This window comes from Lepidothrix coronata, unplaced genomic scaffold, assembly GCF_001604755.1.
Source record: "Lepidothrix coronata isolate B3197 unplaced genomic scaffold, Lepidothrix_coronata-1.0 Scaffold51, whole genome shotgun sequence".
Lineage (NCBI taxonomy): Eukaryota > Metazoa > Chordata > Aves > Passeriformes > Pipridae > Lepidothrix > Lepidothrix coronata.
Genome location: NW_016690231.1, coordinates 1,083,782 through 1,111,169, shown reverse-complemented (window position 1 = coordinate 1,111,169; position 27,388 = coordinate 1,083,782). Strand labels below are relative to the sequence as shown.

The 27,388-nt window shown below is 43.7% G+C and overlaps 3 protein-coding genes across 4 annotated transcripts in view; 1 reads left to right on the top strand and 2 right to left on the bottom strand.

The window, feature by feature from the left end:
• The window catches only part of ZDHHC8 (zinc finger DHHC-type containing 8), a 121,472-nt gene extending 116,216 nt beyond the window's left edge, over positions 1-5,256 (bottom strand). Inside the window, exons 1-3 of the mRNA XM_017815493.1 lie at positions 4,898-5,256; positions 4,589-4,713; positions 892-1,004 (exon numbers count right to left, since the gene is read on the bottom strand). The gene's annotated coding sequence lies outside the window, so the exon portion shown is untranslated. The remainder of the gene's footprint in view (positions 1-891; positions 1,005-4,588; positions 4,714-4,897) is intronic.
• A 111-nt stretch (positions 5,257-5,367) lies between these two features.
• Positions 5,368-16,014, bottom strand: RANBP1 (RAN binding protein 1). 2 transcript variants are annotated; one of them, XM_017815498.1, is made up of 6 exons: positions 15,907-16,014; positions 14,088-14,224; positions 12,194-12,351; positions 10,163-10,291; positions 8,192-8,257; positions 5,368-7,242 (listed from the first exon to the last, which is right to left on the bottom strand). In XM_017815498.1, the coding sequence occupies exons 1-6, from the start codon at positions 15,919-15,921 to the stop codon at positions 7,118-7,120; spliced, it is 630 nt and encodes a 209-aa protein (XP_017670987.1). In that variant the 5' UTR covers positions 15,922-16,014; the 3' UTR covers positions 5,368-7,117. The 2 variants fall into 2 exon arrangements, with proteins under 2 accessions (XP_017670987.1, XP_017670986.1); XM_017815497.1 differs by lacking the exon at positions 15,907-16,014 and adding an exon at positions 15,442-15,745.
• A 440-nt stretch (positions 16,015-16,454) lies between these two features.
• TRMT2A (tRNA methyltransferase 2 homolog A) lies at positions 16,455-23,454 on the top strand. Its single transcript, XM_017815496.1, has 11 exons — positions 16,455-17,043; positions 17,737-17,845; positions 18,328-18,509; positions 19,404-19,518; positions 19,773-19,888; positions 20,477-20,588; positions 21,049-21,171; positions 21,739-21,814; positions 22,286-22,402; positions 22,604-22,700; positions 22,851-23,454. Exons 1-11 carry the CDS (start codon positions 16,463-16,465, stop codon positions 23,065-23,067), a joined length of 1,845 nt encoding a protein of 614 aa, XP_017670985.1. The 5' UTR covers positions 16,455-16,462; the 3' UTR covers positions 23,068-23,454.
• Positions 23,455-27,388: the final 3,934 nt, after the last annotated feature.

Sequence of the window (27,388 nt, the reverse complement as noted above, 5' to 3'; positions counted from 1 at the left end):
ATGGCTCCTCTGTTCACGCTCGGGGCACCACCCAGCATCTCGCCTTGGTCAGGAGGAAACCCTCACATGGGGAGAGTGGTCCAAGGCCACCGGGAAGTTTAGAAATCCAGACCAGGAGCTGCAGCTTGCTCCCTCCCTCAGCTAATCCCCCTTTGGCAGCTGCCAACACGCAGATAAAGTAACCACCTCGTAAGACAACAAAAGCCACATTTGCAGCGTCTGCTGGTTGTTAAAAGCAAGCTCGCCCTAATAGGTATAGAAGGTATCCACTGCGGTTCTCTTCTGAAAGGACGTTACCATTTCTCATTTCAAGAGACTCCATTAGTTCCCCTGTTCTAGCGGTCTTAAGAACTGAACAAGTAAAACCCAACCAAAAAGCCACAGGGGTCCTCAACTCTGCAGTTTGCAAAAAAAAAAAAAAATTGTGAGCATCAGCATTAACAAAGCCAGTCAGTTCCAGCCTAGGACATATGGCTGTGTGAAATCTCAGCTTTTGCTAACAACTGCCCCACTTCAGAAAAAAAACCAAAACCCAAACCACCAGAGGAAAAAAATATATTCTCTAGCCCTCTAGAATAACTTTAAAAAAATGTCAACTGAAAATGAACACCAGACTTAGATTTATGAGGATAGGGAGGGACAACATCTACCCAAGTTATTTTTAAATGCTTGGGGGACATTGAATGTTTCCTATGCTTCACTACTCCTTGTCATGCCAGCTTATTGAAATTAATTATTCTTAAAATCCATGTAACTAATCAAAAGGTCAACAATTTCACACAGAACCAGGCTCTGCATTATAATAATCCGAAAGCCTTGAGGCACAGCTAGCTCCAGGAGCTGGATCAAAAGCATCCTTGGGAAGCAAGTCTCTCAATGTCTGTCACTTACCAGGTTTGATGGTATTGCTGAGAGATCTCCAAGGAGGGGACTGAGTTCCTCTTCAAAACTAGGCTGGAAGATCCATCTCAGGAGCACTCAGGTCAGGAGTTACTTTAGCACCACTTGCATGACAAAAAGCAGAGACTTTATCACAAATCAGTTCAAGCCCCTTCCTCCTTCCCACTCAAGCAACAATCTTAGTGAAGAATTTTAGTTGCAAACAGAACTCTGATTAATTTTCCACTGATATTTTAAACTGGAAAATATTATCCTAAGCAGCATTATAGACCAGTTTTGATGTTTGGTCAGCATCCTGTAATGGACAGTACGAGAATTACTCAAATGCATTTCTTAGGGCTTGAAAAACTTCTCTCCCAAGAGAAAAGTCACATCTGCATTTTTAGCATGGACATGCCCATTTCCTTTCTAGGTGAGCCACATAAGCATCCTGCCAAGTTTCTAGCAGGAGTTGGGAAGTAATAAGCACAAGCTCATTTTAAGATACATATTTGAAGTTTGATGATTTTAGATTTCATTATCTGTCAAAGCCCTTCTGGGACAGTAACATTCTTCCATGTGAATACAGGAGTTATTCTTAAGACTATGCCTAATCCACACCTCAGTACTTTCAGTTGTCTTTTCCCACTAGGATTCCTCCCTCTCTAGAAAGTCTGTCAGAGGCAGCTTTGCAGGTGGGGAGGATTCAGGGCTTCTGCTCGTTCCACCCTTCAGAATGGATTCCCCTTCACTCTGACACACTAATGCTGATCTTGCTGTATCTGCCCCTATTTGGGGGGACAGTCTTTCAAGCCACTCCTGTTCTGAAAGGAGGTTCTCAGCAGCAACTTGGGTCTTTTTTTTATCTCCTAAGCACACAACAGTTCTATAGATGGAGACTAAAGATAAAACCGTGTATGTGGAGTCAGGGCCCAAAGAATTGTAGCTTTCACAGCAACAAGAAGGGGCACTTCTCCAAACTTCAACTGATCTTGAAGAACACCGTGCCAGCCTGGGCTGGGCTGCACAACCATCCCGTGGATCCCAACACTTGTGCTGTGCACGGTGCAGGACCAGCACTGCCAGGAGGGGGCTGAGACAGTCTCTGTTACAGGTCTACAGGGCTATGCTGAACATTACTTATGCTGAGATGACTTTTTTCTGCTGCACATCACAGATTACAGAAAATTATTGCCTTCTGATAGTTAATTTGGTGTCCAGCAGTTCACCTCCTTTCCTTCCCAATAACACTCCAGCTCTGGAGAACAGTCTGTTTTCAAGACAGCATAAAGCACTGCTGAGCAACACTCAATCTCAGTGTTACAAGCCAAGTGTATTTAAAGCCATGAGATGACTTTACCAGTCAAAGTGTGGGGATGTCTGAGGAGGACTTGACTAAAGCAGAACAGACATGTCTCACAGTTGCTCTCCTGGAACACCTTTATTTCAAGGACTGCAGTTTCTGGATTCACACTACCTTATCGGCGTGCCAGAAGGTTTTGGCAGCACTGAGGTAAACAGCAATGGCAGCATGAGCTAGGGAAAGATTTAATGACTACACAAAGAACAAATACAGCTACAAAGAGCAATCTAAAAATAATCTGGCAGAGCATGGCTAGTAATTGCAAGTCTTCTTGCAAGATTTTACTCTGAGGTTTTACCCCAAATGAGAAAGGGCCAACCACAGAAGCTGTGCTGGAGCCACGTGGCAGGGCACCACCCAGAGCTGGGCAGATGAAAGGGAACTCCCAGCAGAGCAAGCATCAGGAAAGCTTGATTGGCATGCAATTTTCATATCAAATCATGGTACTAGTACTAGCTGGAAATCTTAGCTACATGGTTAAGAAAATTCTTTTATTTTGCACACTTGGAAGTACTGAAAATCCCTGAAATATTTTATCAGTCACTATGCAATTTAGCTCCTAGCTCATCTTTGCTGTTGTCGTTAAACACCAACCACAATAAATAACTGTAGTTTTCTTACTGGATTTGCTTACTACATTAAATGCATTTGCCAGCCCACATAGTACTGGTGACCTGCAAACTGTTCAGGGTCGCTGGGAGAACCCTCAAGGATCAGCAACTAGTTGGTTAGGAAAAGCTATTTTTCCTTCAAATTTGCAGTGCTCAGAAGATTTGGATCATCTTGTGCTGCCCAGTCCTGCCAAAAAGCCCAAGCAGGGCCAGATAGTTCTGGGTACAAGCCAGACCTACTAAGTTACCCACTGGAACTTCAATATGACAATTTTCATTTAGTTGTTCATTTCTTACCAGACAAATAAAGAAATTACTGCCTAATAATGCCTTTTCAGTGGCCTAAACAGATATCTCACAAAGTTTTCTAGAGTTTTCCAACAGATATTTTCCATGGAATAGCATTTGTGCAGAATTTCCCAACTGCACTGATGGGGCACTGATTGGATTTACTGTGAGACTTTGAAACTCTACAGACTGATTCCTAAATGATCCCCACAATGATCAGAGAATTAGCCAGGTTGGAAAGGACCTCTGAGATCATCAAGTCCAACCCTTCACTTTTTTTTAATTTATTTTTTTTTAAATCCAGTCCGGGTTTTCCCCCATTCCATACTCTGGAAAAATCCAGCCCAGGTTTTTCCTTTTTTCCTACTCCATTCCGTACTCTGGAAAAATCCAGTCCGAGTTTTCACCCACTCCATTCTGTACTCCAGAAAATCCAGTCCGGGTTTTCCTTTTCCCACTCCATTCCCTACTCTGACCAAAATCCAGTCCTGGTTTTCCCTTTTCCCACTCCATTCCATACTCTGACCAAACTCCAGTCCTGCTTTTCCCTTTTCCCACTCCATTCCATACTCCGGCCAAAATCCAGTCCGGGTTTCCCCCATTCCATACTCCGGAAAAATCCGGAGCCTCCAAACAATTTTGAAGATTCACCAACCATCCCGTTTAAAACCGTTACTTAAGTGTAATTGTCCTCCACTAGAATGAACTATCACTCTAAATGATGCTGCTGAAACTCTGGAAGCCAACAGCAAACAAGATATTCAAACTGATAAGCACTGCTTGTCTGAAGCAATGTAACTTGAATTATACTGGGTAGTCTTGAGAAATATCCTCATCACCCAGGGAAAAAACCCCGTCATTTACAATATTAAAACACAACAAGCTGTGGTGTCGGCAATTTCTTAATGGGACATTTAGGATCACCAATACAAGCTTATTCCTGGAGGGGAAAAAAAAAAAAAGAACCCAACACATTAGTGTAGTCTTCAAAATCATTACCATGGGATTTAGAGGGAACTGGTTTGAATTCATTGCTGTAAGTAGGCTTCTTTAAGACCCTAACTACCTGCTAAGAAGATACTATTTTGATGCTTGTCAAACATGCTATGAGTTACCTTGCCTCACTGGGAGTAAAAAAGAAAGTAGCCACTGTTGAACTGCAGGTGTTAAAACAGCCTAGAATCAAATTTGCCTCTAAAATCCTAGAGACAAAGTCTCACCACACTCCTCTGAACTGCAGAAATTAAAGATCAGTTGAATTTCTGTGCTGTGTCTGAACAGTGAATTAGAGCAATTTCTGTGTGATCTATTTTTACTGACACAAGACTTTCAAACCGGTTCAGACATTAATCACACTGAAGTTATTGCCATTTCAGAAACAAGTATAAGGCAACTGATGTATTTGCGCCCACAAATTCCAGAGGGAGCTTTTGCACTACAAGCCTACCTTTCTGTCAAAGGACTATTGCAGTTCTGGAGCCAAGTTACTGCCTGACAAGGCAGGGCAGGTTCTGTCAGCTCAATATCCCTGTCAACAGTGAAGATGGGGGGAAACCATGAATTCCTGGTGACCTGGGCAGGGGGACGAGACAACACTGCATCAGCTGGAACTGGAGAATACTCAGTACAGAGAGTAAGCTACAAAAACATTTCAAGGACTCCTCGTGCTGGTTTACTTTACATATAAGAAAGCTGATCATTAGAATGACTTGCACGAAAGTCCTGTTTCTCTGAGATCAATTTTAAAAATACTTACTGCTTTTTAAGGTGTAGAGCAGCACACCTATGGCTTCTAAACTGAGCAGAACTTTGCCTGACCATCCTTTACTTTAGGGGACTACAACATTCTTCAGCCACATGTTATCCAGAGAAATCAGTTCACTTAGTGGTCTCTCTTAACTTTGCTCTTTGAGACTGCAGACCTGCAAGGATGGCTCCAATCCATGAGCTGTAAACATGGATCAATCAACCTAAACAGGAATGGAAATGTCTTGAAATCATTTAAGCATGCATAAAAAAAGAGGGGAAGAACAGGGTAATAACATAAAGCAGGAATCATCAATATCTAATATCAAGACAAATTAAGTAATTCAGGTGTTGCCTCCCCTCTCCTGTCCAGTGTTTGACAGTGAAATCCAACTCACCCATTTTGCTGCCTTCATCACTTTGCCCCTGTAGATTAAAAATGCATTCCCAGGAAGAGTTCTTAAAACAACAAGCAAATCCTTTAAATGAAAATTTAAGTTTATTTTGAATTTTTAAAATGTCATTTCTATCAATTTAGACACACTGTTTGACATTATCAGATCAGATCATTTACAGTGACTCATGGATAAAGATTTGGCTTTTACATTCAAATGTTAAATACTTCAGAGTAGCTTTGTCTTGTTATTTCCAAACCAGAAACACTAAGGAGCATTTTATTTTGCCTTTCAACCACCTTTGTTAATTAACAGACTTTTGATATCTGCTGTACTTGAAGGGGAATGTGCAAAACACCAAAGGAATTACTCTGTTTGAATGAAGTGAGTACCTTAATTACAGTTCCAGATTTAAGACTCATTCATGGTAGCATTAAAAGACAGTGCTAAAACATGATTTTTTAAAAAATATATTTTCCTCAAGTAGGCTGCAGAACCTGACCAAGTTAAAAGCCTCTTCATGAAGATAAAAAGGTCTTGCTATCCAACATTAACATCACTCAGTCTTACAAGTTTAGCAGGTTTTGTCTGGTTTTCATTAATTATTTTGGAAACTATTACAAAATTTCATCACTATCCTAACACAATCCTTGTATTAGTGTTCAACAACGAAGTTCATTTCATCTATCAGACTTAATTGTGTTGATTTTATTGCTTACTATAGTTTATCTTCTTACTCTAGCACTACCTTGAAATCGGTCAAGTCTCCTCACTGCAAATGTTTGTTGTTAATCCAATTTGCCCATTCTGGCAAGGAGAGTGTCCCTCAAGCTTGTACAACTTCATTAACTGTTCCAAAGTGACTGCCACTCTCCAAGAGGGACAGCCTCCCTACCAAGCATCTGAGAAGTTCAGAACTCCTCTGGTTTGTAAAAACAATGTGAGCTCCAAAGCCCTGGGGAAAAAAAAGCTTTTCAATTTTAGCCTACAACTGCCAGGATCTGCTGACAGGGGGAATCTCACAGGAAGGTACTCACACAGTTTGGATTCCTTTGCACACACACCTCGGCAGAACAGGCTGCTGTGCCTTCAGCCAGCGAGGAGCACGGCGTGGAAGATCTGGGACAACAGCAGCAGCTTTCTGCTGGAATCAAGCCTTTGTAGTATTAGCAAATTTGGGGCAGGGGGGAAGCACAGGTTTTGTTTCTTAAGAGGAAAATCCTTGTCAAACCTCACATAATGCATTTTCTCCCCCACCTTCATTTTCCCTGTCTGATGGCTCAGCACCAAGTGTGCCAGGAAGGCTCTCAGTGCCCCATTCCCTGGCACATCCCTGCCCAGCACACACACAGCACAGGGAAAGCTCTGCTACATCACACTTGGAGAAGCCAGACAAGAAACACAAATGCATCCTGCCCTTCCCTGCTGGGATAAGTCTGTTAACCTGCTAAATCCACAGGAATGATGATATGTAGCTTCACACCCAAGGAAACAAGTGTATTCACAAGCCTTTACAGTTCTGCCCCTGATGCTGTTTTCACGTTTGTTTTATTCACTCTTTTGGATGACTATAAATAAGTGTTTCCACTATGGAAAAGAAAGTTAGCACAGTACATTTTCATGACTGGGGAATGGATTTTTCTGAAGACACCTTCCAAAGGGCAAAAGCTTAGAAAAAAACAACCTGAATGTTGATCTGTGTTCTTTATAAAGTCCCTTGTAAAAAAAATTTTAAAAAAACAAAACCAAAAAAACAACAAAACAAAACAAAAAAAAAAAAAGGAAAAGAAAGCAAAAAGTAAAGTAAAGGAAAAACTGCAAGGCCCAGGATGATTTTATTGCTTTTCTTCAGTTTTTTCCTTGGTCTCCTTCTTCTCAGATTCTCTGCTTTCTTCCTTTACAGAAAGCTCTTCTAGTTTTTCAGCAACTTTATCAGCACTATCATTTTTGTCTGTGCCTGCTAAAAGATTGATTAGGAAAAGTGTTACATAGAGGCAGTAATGGATTTTCCTGTTACAGGGGAAAGAGTAGAGAAGTGGAGGGTGAGGGGAGGGGAGAGACAGCTGGTACTCAGAATGTGAACAAAAATACAGAGATTCTCCCCCGACCACTGGAGTGACTCATTCCATTTCTTTTCCTCTGGTAATTATTATCTCAGATGTCAGAGTTCAAGAAATACCACTTGCATGTGTTAATCACCACATGAGGGCCTAATTACAGGGACTGAGAACTGTGTAACAACTGGCCAGCTGTGCTGCTGCCAATGACAAGCTCCACAGTGTCGAGACAAGGCCCAGCTTCTTCTCATCTGGACCACAACAACCAGAAGTCAAGTTCCCCAGTCTGAAACTGAGGAACAGGAGTTCTTAAGACTGGCAAAGCCCAGTCTAAGTACCTTGAATAATGTTGATGCAGACCACAAGTAGCCTGTACTTAGAAAAGCTGGAATTGTTTATTTGATATGGTGACACATCTTGGCACACAGGCAATTCTATAAGGTGGTGCAACAATCTATTAAGAGACCTGTGAATAAATGCTACGACTTCATACACATTAACAACTATACAAAACATTAAATATTATACTTGCATGATAATATTTTTGTGGAATTTGGGAAAGGGAACTGAAAGGAAGAAACAGGACTGTGGTTGCAGTGTTCACAGTTCATTTGTGTACCATAAACCATAAATACTTCCCTGGTATGCTTTCAAAAGAAGCAATGTCCCAACAGCAACTGTAACAGCCTTCTACAGCAAAGAAGGCCATGGTCACTGGAGTGAGCTTTACTCTTGCAGACAGAAAAGCACCTGAACTGAAGGTTGCAGTTCAGCACAGAGTGAGTCTGCTGGAACACGACACTCCAGGGCACTGTCACCACTCACACAGCTGGAAAACTGAGACCACCTTACCTTTCTTTGCTTTCTTGCCTACTTCATTCCTGCATTCTTCAAATTTTGCCTTGAATTTCTGTGCATCTGTTTCAATAATGATAAAATATTTTTTCATTAGTTTTGCTGCCTCACAACATTGAATACTTCTGATCCTGAGGAAAGACCCAATGAGAAGCTGTGTAAACTACTTTTGTAGGGACCTCTGAAGTAATCTAGTAAATCACACAGGATGCAAAATTCTTCAAATCACATCTTTGTGCAAAAGCAGTTTATTTTCTTCAGCAAGTCTACTGAAGCAGTTTATTTTGCAAAATAATCAAAATGTAATGCCAGCAGGAGCTGTTTTGTAGTTATTGCAACTCCCAGCTGTCTCTAGCCTACAGGAATAGGAACATGATGTCAGAGACTGCTCACACAACTATCTGTATGCAAAAGACTGAAGATTAGCTCTGAACTACTATCTTTGTGAGCTATGTTATACACCAGGAGTCGTCCACAACCTTCCCATGACTTGGGTTCTTAGCATGAACAAGGGCAGCCAATGCCTGTTCCATTAGTACAGCACTCACACTCTGGCCCAAGGGCTGCCCTCCAGCTGCTCCTGAGACAAGAGCTAAGAATGCACAACTGTCAGGATGTTTTGGTCTAAGCCACCACTCAATTCACTCCAACCAGCTGATTTAGTTACACTGATGTTTCTACACAAGTAATACCAGCACAAGAGACAAAAGAGGAATGGGCACGGTGCTTCCTAACCCCAGAGCAACAGAGGAGGTAATTTCCCGTGCCAGGCTGGGCTGGCTGCCCACACGAGGTCACTGTTGCCCCACAGGAATTCTGAAAGCACTATGGAACTAGCCCAGGAAGAGCTTGGATCGATTCCTTTTCAAGCATCTCAAACAGAGAGGAGACACTTGAAGGACACACTTCTGTCTGTTCACCTGTCATCTCCTTAGTACTGCAAAGGGCAAACAGCAGGACAGGAATTCTCCCCCAGGACACAACATTCAAAAGGCTGAACAGCCTCCACCAGAAAGAGGGACTTTTCAAAGACGAGCAAATAATTACCAAACCCTTTTAATTTCCTTTTTGATCATGAAGCAAGCACTAAGCAAGTGGATCAGAGAGATCTGTTTGGCTAAACAATGATGTTGGACATAAGCACGATACACTAAGTTCTTCCCAGATGCAGGCAAATTCATCTAGTTTTAGAATACACTTTATGATCCATCTAACATGTGGGGACAAAAGAAAGCTAACACACTAAAGTTGTGTGGCAAATTGTAAAGCAGGAAATGCAACACTTTTTCATTTCATTTCTTTAAAAAAACCAACAAAAACCAACAAACCAAACCAACATAAACCCTCCCCCACCCAGACACTACTTTGATTTCATCCTAGCTGATCCATAATTAGAGTTACTTTGGTGTTGTGGTACTCAGTGTAGTTACTCCAGAAAAAAACACAAACTAGTACGATGGGTTTGACTGGCACTTTTCACTGAGAGATCCACTTAATCAAAACACAGAAGATACTACATGCTTCATTTAAAAAAACCCAACAAACACGTAGATGTTCTGCTAATGCAGATGGACCAGAAATATCAGATCAGGATTTCCCTGCTTCTAATGCAAATATCTCATCTTAGCTACAATTCAGCACCTGAGATAAATGAACACAAGCTGCATGTGAGCCTCTAAACTGCTTTTAGTTTTATTCTAATTGGCATTGCACTTGCACAAAATGGCTTAGATTAAAAAAGTGCCTAGGGCAGAGATTGAACAAATATTCCTAAAGGCCTAATTACTACAGTGTTTGTCAACACACATGTTTAGTGATTACCAGACTCCTCTCAGATAAAGAAGTAATTAGCTAACACTGCCATGCAGGGTGGGACAGTGTATCTACAGCAGTGATTTTACAGCAGTTCAGACAGGCAGTGTGACACAACAGTTTACAAGCAGGGTAAGTTCAGTGCCATCCACTCACTCTCTGCGTTTAAAAAGCGGATTGCCAGGAGTTCAGGCTTGGGGCACTCGTCTGCAAAGTCAGCGTGTGTGTTCCACACCCAGGCCCTGTCGCTCCCGGCGTTGGGCTTCAGCTCCATTAAGGGGGTGACTGAAAAGAAAGCATTGGAAGATGTACAGAGCACAACAGGAAAGGTTTTCCACACCAGCCTCCAGAAACCTCACTGGCAACAGCCTGCAGTGCTTATGTAGAGCACTTCACACAGAGTTACTCTGGATAAATGAAAGACAGTGGTGCCCATATATAATTTTCCTTACATCACCAAATAAAACAATGCACCATCACTGTGTCAGAGGATGCTGGATTCCCTACTGTTAAAAAACTGAGGGTTTGATTCAATTTTTTGTTTAAAACAGATGACTGTGATACTAAGATGCAGTCACTAAGCACAACTCTGAAGGCAAATGATTTAGGAGGAAAAGGTATCTAGACAGACAAACAGCATTCATTCTTCCTTTACACACTGAAAATACTACCAAAAATTAGTGAAAAAAAAGCATTATTCCTTCAATTAATCATCAAATTGAGTTAACTTCTCTGCCACCAATTTAAAGCTGTAGTACAAGGTATGACAGAGTTCTGCAGCCCTGCAAGGTGCACACAGTGTATTTCAATCCCTTTGTTCCCTCCCAGTAAATGGAGCCCTTTCCCTCCAAGATGCTCCAATTACTTCACCTGACTGACTGGAGAAGTTCTCACACTGCTCTAAGACTTGGTGCATTCCAGACATGCAAAGTTTAGGGAGGGCTTTTTTTATCCTTGATCCCTTGAGTCCTGTTTAGTTCAGGAGAAATCTGAAGAGTCTACTCCCTTCCTTGCATTTTTAAAATCTAGAGATCAAATTACATTTTGTTCCATTCAGTGTTTTGCAAAAATCAAGAGAGTCCTTTTGTCTGCCTGTGAGTCAGCATAACTTCATTGAACAAATCTATACTGAGAGCAGCTTTTCCAGGAAAAAAAACCCAAACAAATTTTACATGAACACTGTAAATTTATCAGTTCTGTTTTGTATATGCACATTTATTTCCTTAAACAAAAGTTTTTTTCTTGCTGGTTGGTGACTGCACTGCTTTCATATTTGCCATTTCATTTACTAAACAGGAACACCTGTGTCCTCTGAACAGTCTGACTTTCTGAAGGATCTACCCCAAGAAAACAAAAATTACTGCTTCTGACTTGAGGTTTGTATTAAGCTACTTCTTATTTTAAGTTATCTAAATGTAGTTTAACTCCACAGAACACTATATACTCCTATAAAAATCTGACTATTACCAAAGCAAGCAACAAAGTATTATCAAATTAATCTACTTGTTGCAAGTTATGCTGACTTTCAAGTATGTCCTGCACTTTCATGTTCTTTTTATTCAAAGAGGATTCTTTTTTGAGTGAGTCAGCCCGATGTACCACATTCATTTCAGTTTATTTCACAAGCAGGGAAAGGCAGACAGAGATTATAGTTTGGCACCTCAGTATCTGTTTTCTGATGGTTAAGGGATTGGTTCCAGCAATTCCAAGATTTAGCTCTAAGTAGTAAATTATTACATGATGGGTTTTCTCACCCTTTTACAAAAGCAAGCCAGCATACACTAAATTCTTATCCCAAATAGTATTAAGGCCTGCATTTTCTATACTCTATCAATCATTAAAGTAAACTACACACAACTGGAACTTACATAATGCCTGTCTATCCCAGCTAAATTTTAAAGCGAGTTTAGTTAGTCTTAGAGCAGTATCAGAGTCTGAAGGAAAAAAATTGCAGCTTCCTCCCATTAACAAAAATAAGCCCTAATGGTTTTTGATGCTTGTGGCCTTGTGTGAAGAGCAAGAGACAACTGTATTTACAGTCTAATATAAATTTGATGTCTGTTCAAAAGATGTACAGCACCTCTGTAGCTGCTACTAAAAACCCACCGAGTTCTTAACCTCCACTGTACAATTCTGCAGAGCCACTGTTTAAAACCCAACTAAGAAGTACTGTGGTGTAGAACTCACTATAATGGTTTGCACAGATTTTTAGAGTTTTATCCCTCCGCATGAGGAGGCGAATTGTTCCCTTCTCCTTGTGTTTCAGGAGTTTCACATCACCAGTCCCTCGCTCCTTCCACTCGGGATGCTCGTTCTCGGACGCAAACCGGAACAGCTTCGCTCGCCTGGAGGAAGAGAGAACTTCATTACTCTGCATGCAGAAACATTTGCTGAAACCTCCCAGCTGACTGAACAGCACAGTGGTTTTGAAAGCCACACATCAGAAGAAAACAATTCCTTTTATAAGGGTCTCTGTTCTAATTCATCACACAGATTTAGAAACTGATGGGATAAATTAAACTTTAATAATAAGCTATAACGATGTAATGACTATATTAAAATCCAACAGGTTCTGGACACTCTTTGAGATGACAAACACATTTGGTTTAGGCAACCTTTTAAATTCAGGGACCTAATTAACAGGTGTTGCTATAGCCAGAGTTCTTACATATAGGTACAACTGCTTCATCTTCCCAGCAATAGTAATTCACAACATTTAGCAGCTTAATGCTAAGTAGAGACTCTTGTAAAATTCCAAGCCCAGTGTTTGATCAGCTATTAAAGTGCCTCACCCTCTAGAGTCACTCATTTCCCTTGAACTCCAAAAGCCTACTTGCTGCTCTCCTTCAATCAGGAATAAAGTGGAACATGTCTGCTTCAGAACATCACTGCTGAACCTTCCAAGATGCCAGTGTGCCAGTGGAGAAACAGGAGGAGTTTGGGATATTGGCCAAAACTGAGCCAAGACACAGCCTGAGCTCCGCTAGTGAGGAGTTTAAGACGCTAGTATAGCACAGGAGGCACCTGCTCACACTGCAGGGCAGATACACAAATGCAAGGGAGAGGCACTTGTAATAAACCAGGGCCTTCAAGAGAAAGTGTCAGATGCTGGAGCAAGCTCCTCTGACAGAGGCTCTGACTCACATTAACTACTTGGACCAAAGCAAGTCATTCCTTCCAAGTCCAGCTGGCATTCAGCAGGTTATTCCTCAAGTTTAACTATCAGAACCACCAGCATTCACAAAAAAAGGACTCCTTTCCTCCATCACCCCTTTGCAGACATGAAAATTAACCTACAGAACACCAGAACTTACACTGTTATTTCACTACCACGATCTTTTAAAATAAAATAATTCTTTAAACAATCCTTCCATGTGATGCTGGCCCTGACAAGCAGAGAGGCCAAAGGGTCAGAGATCTCACCATGTACCTGTCAGAACCTGACCAGCACTTGAGTTATTACCAGCATCTGTGTAACCTCTTTTCCAGATGAGCAATACCATTCTGTGATTAAGTAAAACCAGTATTTTTTAAACCTATTTAAAGCAAGCACATCAGGGATCAAACTCAAAACACTTCTTAAGCCTTTAGGCTACACTTTTCTTCAGGCAGATCAAGCTATCCTGATTTGACACTAAGCCCAATCTAGGGATAAAACTATGTTTTAGACAAGAAAGAGGTACTGCCACAAATGCCCCAATGCTGCATCTATTGCTTTTATTATTTCAGTACATTGTGCATCACCCTCTACCTGGGGATACATGGCAGCAACTCCATATACATCTCCTTTCTTTCCTCACAAGACACTTGTTCTACATTGCGATCACACAACTTCAAGCCTCTAATTATTAAGTTACTGTTTTATGCTAAACAGTTCTTAAGACAGATCTGCACTATCAGCTCCCTTCTGTTGTTCCAAACTTCAGTTTCTTGGGGCATTATTATCAGTCACCCCCCAGTCAATCTCTGCCATCACAGTAAACACCAACTAAATTGCATTACAGCTTCATACAGCTTTTTATAAACAGTCAAGTTAAAGCACAATAAGCATTCAGATAACAGACAGAATTATTGCACTTACATCTTGAAGAGTTCTTCCTCATCCTCTTCCAGAGTTTTTATTTCTTGCTCAGGAAGGGAAACTATGGGCTCAAAGTGAGGGTCGTGGTTAGAATCATCTGTATTTTCAGTAGAAGTATCATGCTCCTCGTGTGCTTCCTGAGGAGAGAGAGAACACAAACAAATAACTATGCTGTGAACCTAAAGCCTGGAGTACTTATACCTGTATTTAAAATTAAAACCTTTATAACTTTTCAGCAATTAGATCTTAGTAACTGAAATACCCTGTAACAGTAAAGAAAAACTGAAAACAAGTGGCTTTCAAGTCAACATATGGTTAAAGTATGAAACAAAAAGGTGTTCATGCAGTGCTGGATGTTTTAATCCTACCACTCATGAATTGTGCAAAGGCTTGGCCTTGGAGCAATAACTCTTGGTTATGGAAAAGTAATTTCTTCAGCCATTTCTCCTATATAATGTGTTTTATGCTACTAAAACCCTACTATTTCTTAGAGTCTAATGACCCATCACTAATGGGAAAAATAGAAAAAAATCCCCCACAACACCAAACCAACCACCTAACCCAGTTTAAGGGACACACTGCATCCCAAGTTCAGCATTCTGTTTTATGTATTAGAATCACCAACAGCCAAAGATATTTTTGAGGCACAGCTCTAAACCTCATGCAATAATTTAAGTTTTTTGCTTTAACACTCTTCGAGGAACTTTAGGTTATTGGTAAATGGCCAAACTGCTACTGCCTATTTAAGTCCTTTAGGAATCTCTCATAGCATTCATTAAGCTTAAGAATAGTTTTTACTGTGTGACTAGTAGGTAAGTGATAAACATCTCCAGTGCTTCATACCCATGGGCTGCTGAGAAGCACTCACTACGCCAGCCTAGAAGGGAGATTCATGTGCAAGTTTAATGAAGCCACAAAACAGCTATCTCGGGACAAGGGAACTGATTCGGGTTTGGCTTTTTTTGTTTCTTCTTGAATTACAGAAAAAGGAAAAACAGTCTATACATTGGGGACGCTTAAATCCTACTTTTACTTTACAGATGAAGGAGTCCACTCTTACAGGCTCTGTGCACAACATCCTTTACAGTGCAGGTATACACCACACGTACATAAAGCGACTGAAATAAAGCAGCCTATTTCTACTAAATAGTGAAAAAAAAAGGGGGGGGGAGAGGGAGGAGAATGAGGTAAGAAAGGTTGCAAAGTAAAATCCAGTTGTATCAACAACATCAAACGAGGTATCGTTAGTTTTATGTCCCCAGCGTTCCAGAATGGGGGAAAAAAAGCAAGAAAGGCGTTACGTCACATCTGTTTTCAAAAAACAGGAAAAGAAGCATTAGCCAAACTTTTATACATTGTCCTGTCCTGTGTAAGCACCACATGCCGCCTGGCAATTCGTCGTCCATCCTGCGCCCGAGCGATTAATTACAGAAGGCATGAGAAAGGCACCATCCAGAGCGAGCACACGCGAGAACGCGGGTCCCGCTATCACGATACCCGCGACACGGAGCACGTGGGAGCGGCTGCGGCACGAGGGGTCCGGCCGGGCGGGCCGGGGGAGGGGCGGGACAGGGAGAAGTTGGAGGAGAAGAAAGGAGGGAGACGGGGGAGAGGGATCGCCCGAGAGCGCCTGAGGGAACGGCCGCGGCGGGTGGGGCGGAACGGCCGCAACGCCCCGGCCCCGCGCGGCCCCCGGCGCGGCCCAGCGCTCGTCCCGGGCCCTGCCCGACCCCGGCCCCCCGCCCCGGGCCCCACCTGTTTCTCCGCTCTCCTCTGCCCCCGGCCCCGCCGCCCCCCGGCCCCGCCGCCCGTCCCTCACCGCGGTGTCGGCCATGGCCCCGCTGTCCGCGCTCCGCTCGCCGCTTCCTGCGCGCGCCCCGCCCGCCTTTACCTCATTCCCGCAGCCCGCGCCGCGCCGCCGCGAGGCACGATGGGAAACGCCCGCTGCCCTCAGCCCCGCCCCGGTGCGGCCACCGCGCCGCCCGCCCGGCCCCGCCGCGCCGGCCCTGCCGCCCGCCCCGGCGCCGCTCCCCGTGTCACCGGCCCCCGCCAGCCATCCCCGTGTCGCCGTCCCCCCGAGAAGCGTTTTCGTCGTCCCCGTTCCCCGGCGCTTTTCCCGGCGCCCCCCGCGCCATGGCGGCGCCCGCCCGCGGCAGGGAGGGGGGCTCAAGATGGCGCGCGCCCGCGTGAGGGGGGAGGCGGCGTCCGAGCCGCTCCTTTCATTGTGGTGTCTGAGGGCCGCGGCCGCGCCGAGGGCAGAGATTAAAAACCAGCCCGATCGTCCCTCTGCCGCCGTTCCCCTCGCAGCGGCCCGGCCGTGACGCCGCGGCCCCGCCCCGGGCGGTGCGCGGGGCTGGCTGAGGGGCGGCGGGGCCATGGCGGAGGAACGCGGTCCCTGCGAGCCCGGCGGCCTCACGGCGCCGGCGGAGGGAGCGGGAGATGGCGCTGAGCCGGAGAGCCGGGCCGGGGGAGACTCCGCTGAGAGCCCCGACGTGTACAGATACATCAAGGGAGACCTGTTCACCTCCGAGATCTACAAAGTAGAGATACAGAACCTGCCCAAGTACATCGGGTTTAACGACGTGAAAAAGTTCCTCGCCAAGTACGGGCTCAACCCGCACAAGATCAAACTCTTCGGGAAGCAGACGTTCTCCTTCGTGACGTTCAAGAGCGAGGAGGAGCGGGACAAGGCCGTGCGGGTGCTGCAGGGCGCGCTCTGGAAGAGCCGCCGGCTCAGCGTGCGCCTCGCCAAGCCCAAAGCCGACCCCATCGCCAAGAAGAGGCGGCAGGAGGAGGACGCGGAGCCGGGGCAGGCGAAGCGCGCGGCTCCCTCGGCAGACGAGCCCCTGAGCAAGCGGATCGCGGACGTGGTGACCCCGCTGTGGAACGTGCCCTACGAGGAGCAGCTGGCACAGAAGCTGCAGGAGTGCGAGCAAGTGCTGCAGAAGCTGACAAAGTAATTCCTGTTTGTAACGCTACTGTAGTGTGTACGAGACTTGGCCTTGTGATGGGATGTAGCTAAATTCACACCAATTGCTACCTCTAAAATGAAGTGAGTTAGAGGTAGGTCAAAACTCACATCCCCTGTCAAAGTAAATAGAAGATTAATCTGCGATGGTAGGGCCTAAAAGCTGTTCCAGTTGACAAAACTTGCTCTTCTCGGTCAGCTTCAAAAAATTGCTAAATGAAGGGGAATAGGTTCTAAAGTCTGTTGTTCCATAAGCAGGAGGATGTTTGTGCCCTTAAAAAAATGGCATTGTCAAAGGGTATAAGAGATAATCAGTCTGTAGAGATGGTAAATTACTATTGGACTTTTCTCTTTTAAAATCCCCTCAAAATTTTATGCCCTGTCTTTGTAGATCAAAGTATCACTTCTGTCTCTTGCCTTACGTGGATAAAATTGGCATTCTTTTCATGCATGGGTACATTGATAAATCCAGTACATACCATTGTAACTACATTTAACCCTTATTTTTTCAGGTCAGCTCTTATAAAGTTGGAGAGGGTTTGCCTGTTAAAAAATTCTGGAAGAAATACTCTTCCCTGTGATAATGTGATGCGTTTTTGTGCCCTATACAAGAAAATGTTTTGTGTTGACCTCAATTTTTCTAACTGTGTGCTTTATACTTTTTGTTTCTGATTTGGGCAGGGAAATAGGAAATAACAACAGAGCTTTATTACCTTGGTTGTTCCTGCAGAAGCAGAAGTTTAATAAATTGTGTTGCCCGGTGGAGGGAGTGAAAGCATCACCATTACAGGTAATGTCAGCCCAGGTAAAGTGTGGGCTGGGGTTCATGAGCTGAGGGGTACGTTCCTTATTTGGTCTTAGGAGACAGTGGACAGTGAGTATTCGACTTCTTGTAATAATAAATGATGAATTTTAGACATTGTTGCCTTTCATGTAAATACTGTGTGGACATATTTACAGGAAGCAGAAAAATAGACACAATTAACTGGATATTCTAACTTTAAAACGAATATGCTGTCCCTGCAAGCCTGTGTTGTAAGCTAATACATTCTTCAGCAGAGGCAATAGTTTGCTCGTTAGATAACAAGACTTACTAATATTTTTCAGTGTTAGTTCACACAGGTCAAAATCCATGAGTATCTTCCATATGAACTAAATGTCCTGTGTCCATTTGCAAATGCATTTAACCATATGAGATTTGTTTCAGGAGAAACTTGGCATGTACAAATAAATGCTATATAAATATCTTACATAACTTTATTTTGAATCTAGACTGAATATCGCAACAAATGTGAGTTCTTGATTGGGATTGGTGTAAATCAAGAAGACAAAACTGTGGGTTGTCGTCTTGGCAAATATAAGGGTGGTACATGTGCTGTAGTGGAGCCATTTGATACTGTTCACATTCCTGCTATTGCCAAAAAAGTAGTAAAAGCTTTCCAAGACTTCATAAGGTGAGCATAAGTAAAATGAGTTATCCGTAAAGGCTTTGATATCTTACTCAAAAATTATTTGTAAAATGAAATATTATGAAAAGCTTAGTGTTTGTTCTGAGCTCGAAGACCTAAGATGTACCAGCCTCAATTTTCAGTGATTCTTTCTTTCCACCTTGTGCCTGGATCACGGGCTCACGGGGTATTTTTCCCTTGCTCTTTCTGGGCTGCTCTGAGATGGGGGGACAGGTACAAACTGAACACAGTTTTATTGCAAGCAGTGGGACGTGTAAGTCTACAATAAAAAGTGTGTGTTAGTTGTGAGCTTCTTCCACTAACTGCCAAGAAAGGCTTTTAAAAGGAGAAATTTGAATAACAAAGGTCTGCTGCTTCCTGGGAGGAAGAGAAGAATCATCCTACAGCAAGGAATAAAACAAAAGTTGCACATTTAAGCAACAATACTTTTTTAGAAAAATGAGTGCTTTCTTTAAAAAGCAATTAAATCTTCAAAAATGGAAACCTCAGAAGAATCATGAAGGTGGAAGGTTTGAACTTGGAATGAAGCAGAGAAGCTAATGATATAAAGGGTGGTGTTATTCTCTGAACGTGATGAGAAGCTGCCTGTTGCCTCTCTGTAATTTTAGATGGGTTAAAATGGGTAAAAGGATTTTGAGAACTAGGCACACATTATTTTGCTTTAGGAGATGTTATCTCTTCATCAGTCCTTTTTGTTCTTTTCTCTTAGTTGAGGTGTGGGAGTCATTCCTTTCTTGACAAATCAGTGCAGCCTCTGTTTGTACTTAACATTTTTTCCATCCCTTTGGATAGTGATGTTCTTTTGTGTCCATGAACTGTTTAATGTTATGCAAAACAAATAATTCTGTGTATAAGTAATGGAGCTTCTGCAAATTGCAGGTCAACTCCCTACTCGGTTTACAGCCCCGAGACCTACGAGGGGCACTGGAAGCAGCTCACTGTGCGCACCAGCAGGAGCGGCCACGTCATGGCCATCGCCTACTTCAACCCCCAGGTACTGCCCTGCACACAGGCTGTGCAGCCCACACACAGCTCTGAAGTGCTTACACCTGAGTCTGTGATCTGTGCATGCACAAGGGAAATGCAACCATTGCTTGCTGTAGCCTGCCTTGCATTGCTACTCCAATTCTCTTTAGACTGATGCCTGGAAGTGAACAAGTCGTTCATGGGTTATAAACAGTACACACTAAATCCCATCTCCAAGTCACTCACGTGATTATTCTCCCTTCTTTCCAATGAAACCTGTAGAAATTAGGTAAAGAAGAGCTCACTGACCTGAAAAGCTCTCTGGCAAAATACTTCACAGAAGGGCTGGGACGGAGCAGTGGTGTCACCTCTCTGTACTTTGTGGAGGAAGGACAAAGGTGAGGGAGGTGATGTCTCTGGGGGACGGTGGTGCATGTTTTGTGTTTGCAGAACAGCAGGTAGCACTTGCACAGCCTTGTTTGGGCTATTTCAGAGAAGTAGCATCAGTGTTACTCATTTCTGCAAGTCACTTACCTTTTCCACAAGAGACTGTTGGAATTTCCCATTCTCTGGATGAAGGCAGGTGGAGTTTCAGTGGGTGAACCCACCAGTTGTTGCTGGCTGTCAAGCTGTGGAGGTGTTTACTGCAGTAGATGGAGGTTTATTATTATCAAGTAACTTCTACATCCTTTCTTCCCTATTTCTGTGATTCTTTTAATCTCCCCATCCTCCCTCACAGAGCACAAGGCTCACACCATCTTCATCCAGAGATAGGGTAGGTCCTACAGCAACCAGCAGTGGAACAATTGCACGCTGCAGGGCTAAATGACCAAGAAGAGTCTCTAAGAGATGATAAATGTTACTGCTTAGGATGTAGCACTACAATTTTTGGGGTGACTACAGCTTTGGTAAAAATTGTAACAAACATGTTTGTCTTTTTTTTGTTTCTCCCCTATTTTGTCTCCCCATTCTTCCCCCACCCTCAGGAAATCTCCCAACCTAGAAGACTTGCCTTTGGAGCATGTGGCTGGTGACAAGTACATATATGAAGAACTCCTTGGCCTAAAATTTAGAATTTCTCCTCATGCATTTTTTCAAGTAAGGATGATGTGAAGTTCCTAATTTCACTGGATTTGCATTAATGCCCTTGACCTTGACTAATGCTGTGGAACAAGATATTATATATCTAGAGATTTAATCTTTTATATTCAGTGTGATTAAATATCTCTCTTGGCTGTAAAAGCAGTGAAAGTGTAAACTCGATGGGAGCACACTGAAGACAACTTTTTCTTTATACGAGTGCGTTTTGTTTGCCTCCTGTTCCATGGCAGTCTTTTGGTAACACTGAACATGCAGTGGATGGTTTGGGAATCTTGCAGGGCTCATTTTTGTTTGCTCTTCCAAAACTTATTTCGAGCCTTCCAGCACTTTAAATGTGTGTTTTTAACTTACACGTGAAGTTGTGTCTTAGGAACAAGCAAAGGTGCTTTGCTAAGGCTCACTAAAGCACATTCCCTATTGATGAGGAAGTGTATCCCTTGGAAACTCCCTCTGCCAGGTGAACACGGCGGCTGCAGAGGTTCTGTACGCGGCCATCGGGGACTGGGCCCAGCTGAGCCCCGACAGCACCGTGCTGGACGTCTGCTGTGGCACAGGAACCATCGGCATCTCCCTGGCCAAGGTGAGCCCCTGCTCCTCCCGGGACAAGCTGGGGTAACTGCCTTTCGTAGCTAATTTTAAGGGTGGTTACAATGAAAGAAAATACTCGATACATTTGAAATGCAGCACATTGGATCTTAATTTTTTTCAAACAATGTCTCATTAAACTGCCTGCAGCTGTTTTACCAAGTCTTTATGGAAGCTCACCCTTGTGTTGAGCAGTCTAAATTATTTTGAAACTAATTTAGTCTGGACTTTCTCAGCAAGCTCTGGATATGAATAACCAACATTTCTTACATCTGGGTAGAGTGGAGTTTGCTAGAGCATGTAAGGAAGTCTGGCCCCCAAAAAAGAAAGACGCCAGCATAACTGGAGTCTGTCTGTCCCACACAGGTTGGGATAAAGGGTGTTCATCCCACAATTTCAGTTGAAAAAGTCACTATGGATTTGCACAGTCCCTTCTCAGCCTTTTTCTGCCTGCAAGGCAATAATTCCGTGACCAGGTACTGGGCAAAGTTCCTGTTAATTGCTGATGCTATGAAAAGTGGTTAAACTTACACACAGGGAGCTTTTCCTCTTGATTCTGTAGAAAGTGAAGAAGGTGATTGGAATTGAGCTGTGCCAAGAAGCTGTGCAGGATGCCAAAGCCAATGCCCAGATCAATGGTGAGTTGAGCTGAAGTGCTCTGTTTGTTAAGCAGTTGTACAGCCAGTTGCTCCTTACCGTATCTGAGCAGCCTGGAATTACATGTTGTTGATAGTGATCTTGTCCATTTTAAACACTTAATCTCTCTTGAAAACAAATACCATGTTAACCCACAGGATCAATCTGCCCATTGACTAAAAGCTAGCTTTTTTTCCTTCTTCAAGTGTAGAAGTGAAATGAAACCAGTTATCCTCCTAAATAAAACATTAACAGTAGCTGTTGGCTGTGGGGTTTTGCTTTCGTCCAGATAATGGAAGATGCTCAAATTACTGTTGTTTAAATGATCTGAAATAACAGTGATTGTTTAAATGACGCTGATTTCATGGTAGACTAAACAATTTGTAGTTTCTAAGGCATCAGAACTTAATATCCAATGTAGTGTACTGAAAATGCTTTGGTAAGTACTCTGACATCCCTTCTTGTTCTTACAGAACTGAACAATATCGAATTTTATTGTGGGAAGGCAGAAGATGTTGTCCCTTCCCTGATGAACGTCTTGGCTCCTCAGAACGTGGTCACTATTGTGGATCCCCCACGAGCAGGGCTGCGTAAGTCCCCCAGCTGGGGCTGTTGTCCTCAGGGGTGCTGGGTGGGGAACCCAAGGAAACACCAACGGCACAAATGAGGTGGAGGCTGCAGGAACGGCCTGAACCAGCGGGGTATTGCAGCAGTTTGGTCCTGGAATTTCTCTGCCAGTCTGTTGCTGCACACAGAGCCACTAAACAGCTGTCTTGGTTTTGATCATCCAGATTCCAAGGTAATTCTTGCCATTAGAAGAGCTGAACATCTGAAGAAGCTCATTTATGTCTCCTGCAATCCCAGAGCCGCGATGAACAACTTTGTAGAGTGAGTGTTTCTTGCCTTAGGTTGACTTAATCTTAAGAAGACAAATTGTGCTTGCTGGGGAGAGGGAGCTCTTAGAAGAACAGCAGTGGTGATGAGCAGACTAAAACATGGATTAATTTCTTCCTCCCCTTTCTGTCCTTTCCCGTTCAGCCTTTGCCGGGCCCCGTCCAACAGGGTGAAAGGAGCCTCCTTCCGCCCCGTGCGAGCCATGGCCGTGGATCTGTTCCCCCAGACCAGGCACTGTGAGTTACTGCTCTGCTTCGAGCGCGTGGAATACCCCAATGGCAGCTCGGCAGCAGCTCAGCCCACGGCAGGAGGGGTCCCCTCAGGGAGCCAGGCAGCTGCTGGCCATGGAGAGTCACCCTGACTCAGAGACACTGCACAAGCCACTGCCTTGCCAGCTGCATCCATAACATCGTGTCTGTGACATCCAGGGAATAAATCTCTGTACAGCAGAGTAGGTGCAAGGCTTTGAGTTCTTTTATCATACTCATGAATTAAATTTCATTATTGTAGAACCACAGAATGGTTTGTTTTGGAAAGGACCTTAAAGATCATCTCATACCAAGCCCCCTGCCATGGGCAAGGACACTTTCCACTAGACCAGGTTGCTCAGAGCCCCATCCAACCTGGCCTTGGATACTTCCAGAGATGGGGCATTAGGTACTATTAAGCCCAAAATCTACTTTTCTCCTCATGCCCATAGTGGTCTCCCTCTTTGAAATGGCTTTAAATAAAGTATTCCACAACTCTATGCAGATAAAACTACTTGAAACCTGGGCTGATTTTTAATGCAACACCACCCTTAGTGAACAGCTGCTACTCACCCCCAGCCAACAGCGGGCACTCCGGAGGGTGTCACTGCCACTGCTCCCCTGGGCTCTGCCAGCCTGTCAGAACCACACCCTGTCTGAGGAGGCAAGTGAAGATGGAACAACTTTAAACCTTCCACAGATCATTTCACTGCTGACTCTTCCCTAGGAAGTGACGAACTCAGTCCAACCTCAGTGCCCCCCTCCCCTCAGCCACAGTCAGTCTGACCAGGCTGGAGCAGCACGGACGGGACAATCAATGCTTGAGTGTCCTAAACCTCAGAGCCAGGCCCTCACCCTGCAAACTGCCCCCAGTCAGGCCATGGCAGGAGAGGGAAGACACTTGTCATTTTTGGTCAAGAGGCTCCTCCTCCTCCTCTCAGTGTCAGTGAGGCTGCTCAGGGGGTGCCTTCAGTCGAGTACCTCCCCCTCAGGAACTTCTGTAGCCCCACTGAGGTGTTCTGATCCTGCAGGAGCTCTGAAAGGGTAACCTTGGCCTCACAGAAAGTGTGCTTCTGGAAGAGCTGTGTAATTCAGGGATCACTGAGGAATGAGAAAACAAGGAGTACAACCTCATCTCCCTCAGTGTTTGAGTTATAGCTGAAATACTTCTGGACACTGGTGCTCTGTCCCAAACCTCTGCCCTGGGCTCCAAAGGATCTTTCCTCAGGTATCTTCCCAGCTGTTTTAGTCGTAGCCCTGTGCAGCAGGAGACAAAGGCAGTTTGTGTTTGAGACAAACCCCCAGCACAGACACACCAGGACAGTGACCCCACTGAGCACCTGCAGCTGCACTTCCCGTGTGTGGAGACAAACCTGGCTGAGAGTCCCAGCCCGGCCCGAGGTGCTCTCCAGGCAGAGTCACTCTCCAGATCTCAGCAGCTGCCATGAACAGACTGTGATCCACACTCCAGAGCAGACAGAGCACTGACTGGGAGAAGGAAAAACCATCTTAAATCTCAAGTTACCAAACATACTTCTGGATACACATTTAATGTGGCCTGAACAACAACAGCCCACAGCTGTGCTGACACCCCACCTGTCCAGTGACAGCAGGTACCAAAAGCAGCACTTTGGGCTGAGACACTCCCACCCTTGACATCATTTAAGTAAAATTACAAATCTCAGTTCAAGAAAACACTGTAATTTAATTCCAAGGGTTTAACCATTTAAATATTCAATTCCTTACCAAGAAGGGGATCAAGTACTTCCCTAACCAAGAAGTTAGAGCCTGCACTAATTTAATTTCTATTAAAACCACCTACAGGACTCAAGGAATAAAAAAGTTCCTTTTTCTAGATATGCTTAAGCCATGGTAATACTGATCACACTGGTGCATTTTATAATATCAAACTTTATTGCTCAAAACTAATTGTCTGAAAAATACACATGTAGTACTCAAAGACCAAACACAGAGGATTACATGATTGTGCAGAAAAAAAGCAAGCAGAGGCTCAGTGAAAATGAGGCTTTATAGTTGTACCAATTTAGCACTGGCATCAAGCAACTGCACCCACCACAACTCAAAGAGCAACCACTGTTACCTGCTCGGGCAGTACGGATGGACTCTGGTTTGTTTTGTTTTCCCACCTCCAGATACACACTGGAATACTGTAACTGATCATTTTATTTGGTTAATAACAGCATGGCTTCTTGCACGTCACATTCCTTCCCACGGAAAGTTAGGAGGATATCACTTCCTAAACTTCACTCCAGGACCAAAGTACAGTTTAGAGAATTAATAAGATAATCATGATGCTTTTAAATACTTGGATGTTACAAATATATTTGTATAAAGCCTAACAGCATCACAGGAGAATGGAAGTTTACATACAACAGTTAAGTTTATGCATAATAGTCTTTCCAAACTTCTGAGTACCCAACTAATTCATCAGTTCTGCCTAATAAATATGTAAAAAAGCTGATGACGGTGTTTCAGTAGGTAGCATCTGACTAGTCACTGCAAGTCACAGTAAGTTTTCTGTCAGTACCATGAAGATTTGAATGCACACTAATTGAATCCTTAAAGTCAATAAACCACACTTTTGTCAAGAAGCACATAATATGCAAAGCAAAACTGTCTAATCCCCAAAGGATGGAACAGTTCTTAAAAATACACTCCATCCCTATAAAAATACCCATCTTCCTCTGGATATAGAAGGGATAAATAACAAGTATCAGTGACAAAAGCAGCAGTTGTTTTATGCATTCATACAATCAGATCTAAACCTTTACAGCCGATTACCTAGAAAACACACAAGTTACAAGACAAGTTTAGGATACATCTTGAATCACACTGTAAGTGTTCATGCAGAAGCTGAAGTTAATGCAATGATCTATCCTCTATCACAGCAGCTCGTGCTTATGTGCAAATGCGAGACTGTTACACTCCAAACAATAGTAAACATTAAAACACAAGAATACTCCACACTGACATCAACAGCAGTTCCTTGTTTGTTCCAGCAGTTATTGCGGGTTCCTGGACATCTCTCCAGTTAAAGGCTGCAGCAAGGTCTGATACCATCGTGGTGGTTGGTTTTTGTTTAGAATGCATAATACACGTTCTAGGCTTTGGTTCACAATGAAATCTCTGGGTGTTTATTAAGGGCAATGGTCACCTTGTGAATCTGATAGTGGCAGAGTGAGGTAATACAGCAATCCTCTTAAAATTAATGAAAACAAATTGGTAAGCGAGGCATCTATGGATATTCTGCAGGTGACCTGCAAATGCATTGACATTCTGGTCTCAGAAAAATAAAAAGATCTACAAGGGTGATTTGTCTTTTACAGTGCCATCCAAGTACAGATTTTTCTGCTGAAAACAGAGAAGCTGAAATAAAACCTATCTATTTAGGCATAGAAGATATAAGCCCTGTCTTTAGGAAAATAAACAAAAAAAAAATCCAATAAAAACGAAGAGACAAACAGCAATCACTGCTTGTCACTGCTGCACCAATATTATATACCCTTCAAAAGATGGAGATTTATTAAAGCTATACAAAAAAAAGCAGAGGCAGTGTTTTTTGTTTCTTTTTTTTTTTAAGACAGGCCACTTCTTTAAATAATAAGTTCATGTATAGTCTTCCAACTACCCGTATCCTGTTGTACCAGGATTACAACTCGTGGAACTAAAAAGCTAAATACAATAATAAAAAAATGGATGGATTTGTATTTGCAGAGACCTCCGAGGGTATCACTCAAACACAGAAACAGGTGAGACTCCAGGACTCCTCCTGTTAAACCTCAAACATCATATGCAACACGTGAGAGAACATCAGCTTGAAATATAAATTAAACTCCACGTATTTCCAAAGTAATGCATGATGTAAAAGGAGGTCTTACAATACTGATGCCAACATTGTTAAAATCCAGTAGGCACTAAATTCAATATACTGCAGCACTCTCCATGTAACACAGGAAATCAAAACCCCCCAGCAAAAATCAAAAGAAAAACCAAAGCAAACAACCCCTGGAGCCCCCAGGTCCCTGTCCAGGTAAGGGGCAGGAGCTGCAGCAGGTGCAGAGGAGTGAGCTGGGTCACTCCCCAGAGCAGGAGGGTAGGACAGAGCAGAGCAGCAACTCCAGGAGTCACTGAAGCACCAGCTCGGCTTTCACTCTCCCCTCGCAGAGCCAACACAGAGCAGCTCCCAGGGCAGACACTGCAGTGCCACAGAGAACCCAGGGATGGTTCCCAGGGCAGACACTGCAGTGCCACAGAGAACCCAGGGATGGTTCCCAGGGCAGACACTGCAGTGCCACAGAGAACCCAGTGAAGAACAAACCCCAGGAGCGGGCCCTTGGCTGCAGCCGCAGCTCCTCCCGTGCTGTGCCTGCCAACACCTCCTGTCTGTGCTGCCCACACTGCCTGTGCTGCAGC

Bases quoted from the DNA above. Each gene is read 5' to 3' on its own strand.
- RANBP1 (XM_017815497.1), bottom strand. From the start codon at position 15,525: ATGCCTTCTGTAATTAATCGCTCGGGCGCAGGATGGACGACGAATTGC. The intron at 14,225-15,441 runs GTATAAAAGTTT...CTCTCTCCTCAG, and splicing joins CTTACACAGGACAGGACAAT to GAAGCACACGAGGAGCATGA. The intron at 12,352-14,087 runs GTAAGTGCAATA...CTCTTCCTCCAG, and splicing joins GAGGAAGAACTCTTCAAGAT to GCGAGCGAAGCTGTTCCGGT.
- TRMT2A (XM_017815496.1), top strand. From the start codon at position 16,463: ATGGCGGAGGAACGCGGTCCCTGCGAGCCCGGCGGCCTCACGGCGCCG. The intron at 17,846-18,327 runs GTAATGTCAGCC...TTTTGAATCTAG, and splicing joins TGAAAGCATCACCATTACAG to ACTGAATATCGCAACAAATG. The intron at 22,403-22,603 runs GTAAGTCCCCCA...TTGATCATCCAG, and splicing joins TCCCCCACGAGCAGGGCTGC to ATTCCAAGGTAATTCTTGCC.